Here is a 10,509-nt window from a genome sequence, read left to right on the forward strand (position 1 = left end):
ATTCTTGACCATACTGACATAGGGGCATTTTTGTACAAAATTTACTCGAGGTTTTATTTTTTTTATTTCTATTGAATTTTCTATTTGATTCTTGGACATCTATATATGCTACCTACAAGATTTCGTGCGAAAATGGCGGCATTGCATTCCGGTCAAAATGCTTGACTAAACGGACCTAGGGGCATTTTCGTACAAAATTTACTTGAGGTTTTTTTTTTTTTTTTTTTTTTCTTATAGGATTTTCTATTTGTTTCTTGGACCTCTATATATGCCACCTATAAGTTCTCGTGCTAAAACGACGACATTGCATTCGCATCCAAATTCTTGACCAAATAAAAAATTTATTTTCTACCCCTCATTTTCTCAAAACCTAATAAACAAAAACCCCATCACAACCAATCAAAAACCATATCTAAAAACTCAAAACTTTTAATTTTCACATTTTCTCAGCACCCAAATAGAAAACAAACACACACACACACAGATAGAGAGAGCAATACCTTAGTACAATCATCGAACACTTTCCGAAGAAGAACTTCATAATTTGATGGCAACTTCAATTCCTAGAATCAGAGACCCTGGAAAGGGAAAAAAAAAATAAAACTATGAATGCAGATATTAGAAATCAGGGAAAGGCTTAGTGATTTCTGTAATCCAAAATAGGAAAAAAAAAATATCGAAAATTTGAGAAAACAAACATTTTCATGGAGAAACCAAAACTCAGAACAAAAAGGAATCAAATACTAAATGTTATGTATCAACAGATAGAAGGTTGCTTCTAAACTCGGATACTAATCAATATATTGTAAACCAATAGTAAGAATAAGATTCTAACATTCCAACCCATAAAACATGGAGATTAATGGTTTTCTCTTCCTCTTTTTGGCACAAGAATCCATTTTTGAACACCAACATCATGTTCAGATCTCTTTTAGTTTCGTCTCTGTGTTGGCATTTCTTATGTATATTGGACATCATGCCACTCTCCATGTCAGGACGCTAGCAACATGATCAGCAATCGCATGATAGGGCATCCATTAGGTTTTTTAAGGAGAACATAGGGGAAACTTTAACTTTTTAGTAAAACCTACTTATAGTAAGGGATGGTTTCAAATGTCCTAATATCTTGCAGATATAATGCAAATATATTGACACAGCACAAGCAACAACTAAACTTTTGGCAGATTACACCCAAGAGTACACTACTGTATAGGAAAAAGAAATCATTGATAAAGCAGAAATGAGGAGTTGCAAAAGAACGTACTTCCCAAAAACTTAGCATAGCATCTACAATGTGCGATTGGTTTAGGTTGGAAAATCTGCAGAAAAAAACTATTAAGAAACTCTGACCAAGAAAGTGTTCATTAAATGCATTATCTTCCACAAACATGTACTTCAAACTTATCTACCTTTGTAGAGCAATACTCTTAAGCTCATTTAGGTCACCAACAGGGGGAACCCATATCTCAGTAATTACACTCACAAGCTGACAAACCATCTCCATTGAAGCTAAAGCCTAAACCTAAGATTCGCTTGCACCATTTAAGAAGATCCCTGCCATTAAGAATCAATAGCTTCAATTATAATATTTGAAATGAAGTCAACATGCGAATTAGCAATGATAACAGCTTTAGACACCTTAATGAGAATCTGCTGAGAAAACTAACAGCAGAATTTCTGGGGTGGAATCCCGCTGGTTGATGTACAGGAGAAGAGTTAACCCTTTCAAAGGGTCCTATAAGAGAAATCATTCAATACATAGGTAAAAATCACTCTATATGAAGCTATTAATTCACAACATATATAACCCACCTATGAGTTTCTCAGAAATTGGCTCTAAATTTGGATACCAGGCTTTTATTATATTTTGCAAGTCTTCCTTACTTGGAGGCACAATCATCACTTTTCCTCCAAAAAACACCAAGTTTTCCACCTGCTTCCAAAGAAAAACATCTTCTAATTCATATGAAAAACAATTTTTTTTTGTACATTTATATAATATTAATAATAAACACAATAGGCACTATAAAAAGTAAAATACTATGAAGGGGGGAAAAGATTGATTTACATTGGAAGGCAACAGGCAGGGTTAGGTGAATTTCTTCAAACCCATTCCCACCATGCCAATCAAACAGCCATTAGTATTCCTGTTCCATAACCAAGAGAAGACTACATTGATCCCAGCCCTGCTTATCAATATATATATATTTATATATATATATATATATACCCGTGCCCTGCACCCACAATGAACTCTTCATCAACCCTCACCACCCCATTTGTCAAAGCAACAGATTGGGTTTACAGTAATTAACATGGAACTGGGAAAACCAAAATGATAGTATAATCATAGTGTGGTTGGAGAAACAATATCCTCTTTGAAAGACAAAGGTTAAGCCCAAGAATAAGTGTCGTTGATAATTAATTAGGTTTTTTTTGTTTTTGTTTTTTTTTTTGTTTTTTTTGATAAGTAATAAGATATATTGATAATTATTTTTTATTTGGTTTTTAAAGTCAATGGTATTATAGTAAAGCAGTAATTGTTGGGTGTAGGTCATAGTTTTGGGCATAGGGTTTTATACACAGGTGTGTTATTATACTCAAACAAAGGGAAGTTGATCAATAAAATATTGCGAGAATTGAGAATTGAGCCACATTGGCCTTATTGCTCTTTTCTTCTTCTTTTTTCCTCTCTTTACTGCCTCCCAGGTTCAGTCCCATGTCTTGGTGCTTACTCTTCCTTAAAGATAGTTCCTTGTGCGTGCTATTGGGTTTCCATTCCCCTTCTGAGTACTGTTCACAAACTGTGGACATTCAATATTAACTCCTGTAAACTCTATGCAACCCCAAATCAATTATTTGCTCTTCCCTATAAAAAACCCTAGTCATTCTTGAAACTTAACCCATTTTTGTAAAGGTTCTAAACCAGAAATTCACAAATCCTCTGAACCCAAAGCCTACCACAACTACACAAAGACAATTTCCACAATTTGTCCTAAGTCTCAACAAGAAGAAGCCTGTATAAGTTGGATAGAAAGGGGGGGAAGTGAAAAGTAAGAGTGATGTACTGGATCTGCATTTGCAAAAAATCGAGTTGGGAAAGAAGAAAAATATTGCAATGAACTGACGAGTATCATGAAATATGGTCCATTGAAGAAATCTTTGCATAAAGAATTTGAGATATTGCAATGAACTGACGAGTATCATGAAATATGGTCCATTGAAGAAATCTTTGCATAAAGAATTTGAGAGTAGTTATAGAGGCATTTCTACAGAAACCAAAAAAAAAATCTTGCAAGAATTTTACAATAATTCCAAAAAGCCTCTATGCAGCCCAAATCTGTTCAATAGAAGGATTACTATCTTACCAGATCCCATATCCAGTGGTAATAAGTCATAAGAAAAATATTGCAATGAACTGATGAATAACACAAAATATGGTCAATTGAAGAATCTTTGAATAAAGGATTTGAGAGCAGTTATAGAGGCAGTTCTACAGAAACCCAAAAAATATCTTGTAAGAATTTTACAATAATTCCAAAAACCCTCTATGCAGCCCAAATCTGATCCGTAGAAGGATTCCACACTTACCAGATCCCGTATCCAATGGGAACTAGTCATAATAAAAAGTGGAGACATGTACACAAAGTCCAAGAATTGCAAAGAGTAACACACCTTCTGAACTGTGTGATATATCAAATCTAGAAGTTGAAATTGTGGAAAATAGTCAAAAACTTTCTGCCACCATTATTTCCTGCAAATGTAAGAACAATGCTTCAACATTAAGGCACTACATATGTTTTATAAATTCAATTAAGCTAAAAGCGAAGTACATTAGACTATGGGGTTATAAAACAATTCGTGCTGAAAAATACCAAATAAGTAAACATTCAACTGGAATCATGAATCAAGAGAACAAAAAATTTGTGAATAAAGCAGAAGGAAAAAATGACAAATCAATTATTGAAGTAGACACCATCCTCAGAAGCCTATTGAAGCAGACACCATCCTCAGAAGCCTATCTTTCTCTTCTATGTTTTTTTTTTTTTGGGTGGTGGGGGGGGGGGGGGGGAGGATGGGTAACTTGCCCAAGCATACTTGATAATTGTGACTTTTGTACCCTAATTATTTCCCTATTTATTGTGACCTGCACTAATTAGGTTACTTGTGAGAAAAATATCATGCAATTATGAAGATTAAATTGACAAGCAAAATAAAAAATTATAGTATATAATATACTCACATAAACAGCTCCTAGTAGACAACAATTACAATTACCATTAAAAGAGTTGAGTGGCATACATACTACTTTGGCAACACTAAGTTTGATTCAAACACAGTTATGTAGCATTGGGGGTTACCATCTCAGATTAAGGACAGCCCTACAGGACCTTTTTCAAGCAATAAAAAGACAAGCAGTTACCTCCCCATGCCCATTTGAAAATGATTTTGCACCTTCCAGCAAAGGTAGTATGATGGATTGCACATCAGATGGTGCTTTGTCAACATCCTCAAATACAACCCAAAATCCATTCTGAACAGCCTGTAGAGAAGAAATTTTGAGGTTACCGTACATAAAAATCTCCAATTTTAAGGTATTACACAAATAGGTAACTCTATATAGTTATGTATGTTTAAATGAATTCTTTGTAAAGAAAACAAACCTGGGTAAGTCACCCGGGCTGCCATCTAAATTCACCGGGTTGCTCGGTACAAACATAACTTCCCATTAAGGTTTTACCATCAATTTGATCATCCATGTGGATAGACAGAACTGTGGAACAGAGAGCAACAGAGAGGTTTTAGAGGTTTTTCCTTTTTTGAATAAGTAATAAAATATATATTGAAAAGGCCTCAAGAAAGCCATAATTAAGTACAAAGAAGTACACAAAGGCAAACAGCCAATAAATTTCAAAATTAAAGAAGGAAGAATTATACTTGTTTGTGTGTGCAAGCACTTGTTTTTGTATCTAATATTTGAAACAGATAAGCTAATTAATAATTAGGTAATGTAGAATGAAATTTCTTAAAATCATAAAAGATTATGGATGTAAATCTTCTTGAAGACTTATATTATCCATTAAAATTGGGGAAATTTACACTTTTCCACCCTAAACTATACCCCATTTACACTTTGCCCCCTAAACAATCAAAATGCATGATCAACCCCCCAAATCAAAAACTTTCTAACACTTAAACCCCTGCCATTTCTTTTGTTGTTAAGCTAAAGGAATTTAGCATTAAAATACCAATTTATCACTCCACCACCTGTTTTTGAGAGAGGTAAATTGGTATTATAATACTTAATTCCGCCGTACATGATACCAAAATAAACGGCAATGGGGACATTGAAAAGAGTTATAACTTTCTGGGATCAATCATGCATGTCTATAGTTTAAGGGAAAAGTGTAAAATGGGGCATAGTTCAGGGTGGAAAAGTGTAATTTCGCCTAAAATATAAGATCAACATACAACAGGTAAATTATTTTCATGCATTTTTAATCATTTCTTTGTCAAATTATGTTTTATACAATATCAAAACAAAATTACCAACTAAAAATACAATATGAAAACAAAATCACATGCATACTATTTCTTGTCAGCAATCGTTCCGCCATTGCCAAATACACATAACATCCACACTACATGTGACCTGTTATTGTGACTCACAATTCAATATTGAAATCTCCCCTCAACAGTTTTTATTGAGAAGTTTATATTGATTCCCTACTGGGGTTTTTTTTTTTTTTTTTTTTTTGGATAGGTATTCCCTACTGCTTTTCTAAAACATTGAAACAAACAATGTTGACATATTACAGGATATAAAAGTTGATATACACCACTATATAAGAATCTAAATTTATAAGAAACAACATAAAGAATGCTAAATGATAAGAAATTACTTAGGCAGGAATAGCCAACATAAACGTACTAAATGACTTCCTACAGAAAAAAGTTTAGAGAAGTTAAGTCTCATTATTCTGGCACACACATTAAATTCTGATTGCTTCAAATTCAAGTACTCGGCTTTAGGAACCATATTTACTAGAGCATCAAACCCAATGAGGGACTCTTCTTTTTTATTTTTTACAAGTTTTTGGGGAGTGTCTATTATACAGACACACTTGCATACATAGTACACACCCCAAAAACAAGGGAAATCGTGACTTGGAGTGTGTACTATGTGTGCATTAAGTGACGTGCAATAGACAGTTCCCTTTTTATAAAAGTAAGAGTTTTATTTAAAGAAAATGAAAAGTATGTACCCAAGCATACAAGGTGTATACCTGGGTAGCAAACAACAACCAGGTAAAAACTACAGCAATCAAGAAATTCCACCATATTAGGAAATTAAAAAAGGCCAGTTGATGAAGCTATCCAGTCATACAACAATAGTAATAGAATCATTTTCAGTTGTGGAGGAGTTGGTGGTTCAATCTCATCAACCTGTGAAGAGGAAATGGCCAGAGAACAAAGGCCAGAAGAGTAAAGACAGTTCTCTTGGTTGAAATCAATGCTTCTACTAGGAGAACTGAACTCATTTTGTTCAGATGAATTAATATACAAACCAGCCTTCTCCAGTGATGTATCTTGACAGAACTCCTTCCAGCTGAAAATGGTAAAAGCAAAATGAATATAAATATATAGATATATATTTATATAAGCTGTTTAAATTTTAATTTGAGAATTAACAATTTGCTCAAAGAGTTAGACATAACCAACCGCAAAAAACATGAGAATGCTTCTGTGGCCCGAATACTGAAGTGTGGAGTTGGTATGTGGCTTGTTTTCAGAATGACTGATAGTATCTGTATCCCACAACATTTAATGTCTGCAATTACAGTAATATCTGCAGCACTGCTGCTCAGGTCAGGATTGGAGGTCTGCTTTACAAGATCCAAGAAACAGGACCAGTTCCAGTTCCTAAGTTTAGAAAAGATTTCTGAATCCATGAGGAGGAGGCTGCAAGATGTCCGAGTAGCACATAATCTACGAGTTCCAAACTGACAAAACAAAATATAATTCAAATAAAGAAACAAATGATGCAGCCACCCTCTATCCTTAGGACTGACAACTAGCCAGCCAATCTTTCTGGCCTCTTAGGACTGCCAGCAGCCCCTTATTTTGACTTCTCATATCTGCCATGTACCCCTCCTCTACCATTAGGACTGACAACCAGCCAGCAAAACTTTCTGACCTCTTAGGACTGCCAGCAGCCCCTTATTTTGACTTCTCATATCTGCTATGTATGCTCATTAATTACAGCTTTAACTTATGTAACTATTAGCTACTTTATTTCCTAATAGTTAAAAATTATAAATAGGCTAGCTATGTAAGAGTAAAATCAGTTTTTGATGTGAATATAATTCAGTTTCAGACCTGGACAGAAACTTGTTTCTCCAGTTTCTCTGTAATTCCAGCTTTAATTCTTAATTTTAATGCAATTCTAGTTCAAGTTCTCAATCAATTGATCTTGATTTCCATCATTTGGTATCAGAGCACAGATCTGGTCCTCTTTTTTCCCTACCACTTTGATCATTTGAGCCCTAGATTTCCTTGTGTTTCTTTTTTCTCCCTTCATTCAAGATCCTAGAATTTAGATCTAGGTTCCTTGTGACAATCAAATCTGTGGCTGTTGCAAATATCACAGATTTGATCACTTGTGTTATTACTTCTATTCACAATTTTTTTTCAAAAATTGTAAAGCTTCTAATGGCTCAAGGAAGGAGAGGAAGGAGAGGCGGAATAAGGGGGAATCAAATGAATGTTGGGGAAGGAGTTGAAGCCAACCCTCCAGTGGGGAGGAATGTTGGATGGAATCAAAACATCGAGAGAGAAGACATGATTGCTGAATTAAGGAGACAAGTTGCGGCACTTACGGAGGTGGTGCAGCATATGCAGCCTCCTCATGAGACTACCGATGAGTCCGATGACTCTCATTCTCATTTTGAGAACCCTTTTGGAGCTCCTCCAAGGGGTAGGCCTTATGTGGAAAGAAATGAGCCAAGGCTTGACTACAACTTCAAGGTTGAAATTCCAGAATCTCAAGGGAGTCTCAAACCGGAAGACTTTGTAGATTGGCTGAACACCGTTGAAAGGGTGTTTGATTATTATGATGTTATAGATGAAAAGAAAGTGAAGCTAGTCGCTATTCGCCTTAAAGGGAGAGCTTCCGCTTGGTGGGAACAATTGCAAATTTCTCGCCAAAGAAGTGGCAAAGTCAAGATCAAGAGTTGGGAGAAGATGAAGAAAAAGCTCCGTGAGCAATTTCTTCCTTTCAACTACACCCAATCACTCTACAAAGACCTACACAACCTTAAGCAAGAGGGAAGTGTAGAGGAGTATACGGAGGCGTTTCACCAACTTGTAGTAAGGGTAGATTTGAATGAAAGTGAAGAACAAATGGTTGCAAGGTACTTGAGTGGATTGAAGCCATCCATCCAAGATGTCCTTAGTCTTCAATCATTGTGGAACGTGTCGGAAGCCTACAACCGGGCTTTACTGGTAAAGAAGCAACAAACTAGGCCAGCTTTAAGGTCTGGACAGTGGGGTTCCAGGTCTGGGCAGGGGATTTCTAGCCAATATAAGGTTGGGAATTCAAGTACAAATGGGAGAGGAGAAACTTCTGGGGTTGAACAGCAACCAGCAGGTTCTAAATCTGCTATTACAGCCCCAAAACAGTCCCAAACAGCCACTGTTGGCGGGGGTAGACAGCAACAGGTGGGTACTTTCAAATGTTTCAAGTGTGGAGAGCCGGGTCATCGATCTTTGGATTGTAGGAAGAAGGCTCTTATGTTGGAGGAAGTAAAAGAGCTTGAACATGAAGATGGAGAACCCATCTTTGATCAACCTTCAAATGAGGTTGGTGGTGATTTTGAAGAAGAAGAGGGCTTGACACTTGTGATGAGAAAGACTCTTCTTGCTCCTAAATTCAATTCCAAAGAAGATTGGTTGAGAACCAATATTTTTTATACAACTTGCAGTATTGGAGGAAGAGTTTGTAATATGATCATCGATGGGGGAAGTTGTGAAAATGTGGTCTCTCAGGAGGTGGTTGATAAGTTGAGGCTTGCCACTCAAGATCACCCACATCCCTACAAACTTTCTTGGTTCAAGAAGGGCAATGAGGTGAAAGTAACGAAGCGTTGCTTGGTGCCATTTTCTATCCGGAAGAAATATTTTGATGAAGTTTGGTGTGATGTAGTACCAATGGATGCATGCCATATCCTTCTTGGAAGACCTTGGCAATATGATCACCAAACGATGCATGATGGGAAGAAGAACACCTATACCTTAAGCAAAGACAATCAGCAATTTACTTTGCTGCCAATGAAGGAAAAGGTGACTTCTAAATCCTCTACAACCTCTTTACTCACTTCTAAAAGCTTCATTCAAGAAAGTCAAGATAGTGGCTACATTTTCGCATTAATTCCAGTCAACACAGTGGCTGGAACTGATGTTCCTAGTGCTGTCACTGAGTTATTACAGCAATATGGTGATGTTTTTCCCCATGAGTTACCTCCTAACTTGCCTCCTATGCGAGACATTCAACATGCCATTGATTTGGTACCGGGTGCACCCCTTCCAAACAAGGCAGCATATCGTATGGCTCCAAAGGAGAAGGAAGAATTGCAAAAACAGGTTCAAGAGCTTCTTGATAGAGGCTACATTCGGGCTAGTATTAGCCCTTGTGCGGTACCCGCTCTCTTGACTCCTAAGAAGGATGGCTCTTGGAGGATGTGTGTGGATAGTAGAGCTATCAACAAGATCACAATCAAGTATCGTTTTCCAATTCCTAGATTGGATGACATGCTAGATTGCTTGGCGGGTGCAAAGGTGTTTTCCAAGATTGATTTGCAAAGCCATAGCTATAACAACCAGTAACAACTTATCACTTAAAATTTATTGTAAAAATATTATAAACATATTATTTCTTATAATAAAAAGAAGAAAATATTAATTGAAAATATTCTCCATGTTCTTTCGAAGTCCAAGAAGCATCCAAACCAATCTCTAACAAACCCCAAATCCAATCTTCATCAAATCCATAAAAACAAAAAACAAATCCAACAAACCAAACCATAAATAAAACCAAGAAACAATCCCATAAACACAGTAACCAACCCAATCTCCAGCAACCCATAAACCCATAAATTTTCTTGGGCAAAACACCCACAAAATCAAACAACTCCCCATTCTTTCCAAAAAAACAAAAACAAAAACAAACCCAAAACAAGAGGAACAAAGTTTTGCAATTGAAAACGAGAGGAAAATCAGACCACATGTGAAGCTGTAGGCAGAGGACATAAGTTGGGGTGGCTCGTCCATGTTAAATCGAGAATAGGTGTGCTGCTACCTTTTCAAGCGCTAGCCTTGGTAGAGTACGGTAAAAAATCGAACAAACCTTGTCGCGTAATATCATAGGTTTTCTTCGAAAAACTTCAGCATCTGTAACAACCTGCACAGATATAATCAAAATTATAATTTTGAATTGAAATTTTAGCTTGT

At 36.1% G+C, this 10,509-nt stretch overlaps 2 protein-coding genes and 1 long non-coding RNA gene across 4 annotated transcripts; 1 reads left to right on the forward strand and 2 right to left on the reverse strand.

Annotated features, from left to right (window-relative positions):
- Positions 1–488: 488 nt before the first annotated feature.
- LOC115973297 lies at positions 489–4,774 on the reverse strand. Of its 2 annotated transcripts, XR_004087682.1 has the most exons (9): positions 4,665–4,774; positions 4,424–4,543; positions 3,676–3,754; positions 2,069–2,147; positions 1,813–1,933; positions 1,639–1,735; positions 1,410–1,554; positions 1,265–1,319; positions 489–578 (listed from the first exon to the last, which is right to left on the reverse strand). It is a non-coding gene; the product is annotated as an uncharacterized LOC115973297 (long non-coding RNA). The 2 variants fall into 2 exon arrangements; XR_004087681.1 differs by lacking the exon at positions 2,069–2,147.
- Positions 4,775–6,351: 1,577 nt separating this feature from the next.
- LOC115973296 lies at positions 6,352–7,164 on the reverse strand. The gene is made up of 3 exons (XM_031093551.1): positions 7,081–7,164; positions 6,724–7,004; positions 6,352–6,610 (listed from the first exon to the last, which is right to left on the reverse strand). The coding sequence occupies exons 1-3, from the start codon at positions 7,162–7,164 to the stop codon at positions 6,352–6,354; spliced, it is 624 nt and encodes a 207-aa protein (XP_030949411.1).
- A 549-nt stretch (positions 7,165–7,713) lies between these two features.
- Positions 7,714–9,885, forward strand: LOC115973298. The gene has a single exon (XM_031093552.1). It carries the CDS (start codon positions 7,714–7,716, stop codon positions 9,883–9,885), a length of 2,172 nt encoding a protein of 723 aa, XP_030949412.1.
- The last annotated feature ends 624 nt before the right edge of the window (positions 9,886–10,509 follow it).

Source organism: Quercus lobata, unplaced genomic scaffold (assembly GCF_001633185.2).
Source record: "Quercus lobata isolate SW786 unplaced genomic scaffold, ValleyOak3.0 Primary Assembly Scq3eQI_381, whole genome shotgun sequence".
NCBI lineage: Eukaryota > Viridiplantae > Streptophyta > Magnoliopsida > Fagales > Fagaceae > Quercus > Quercus lobata.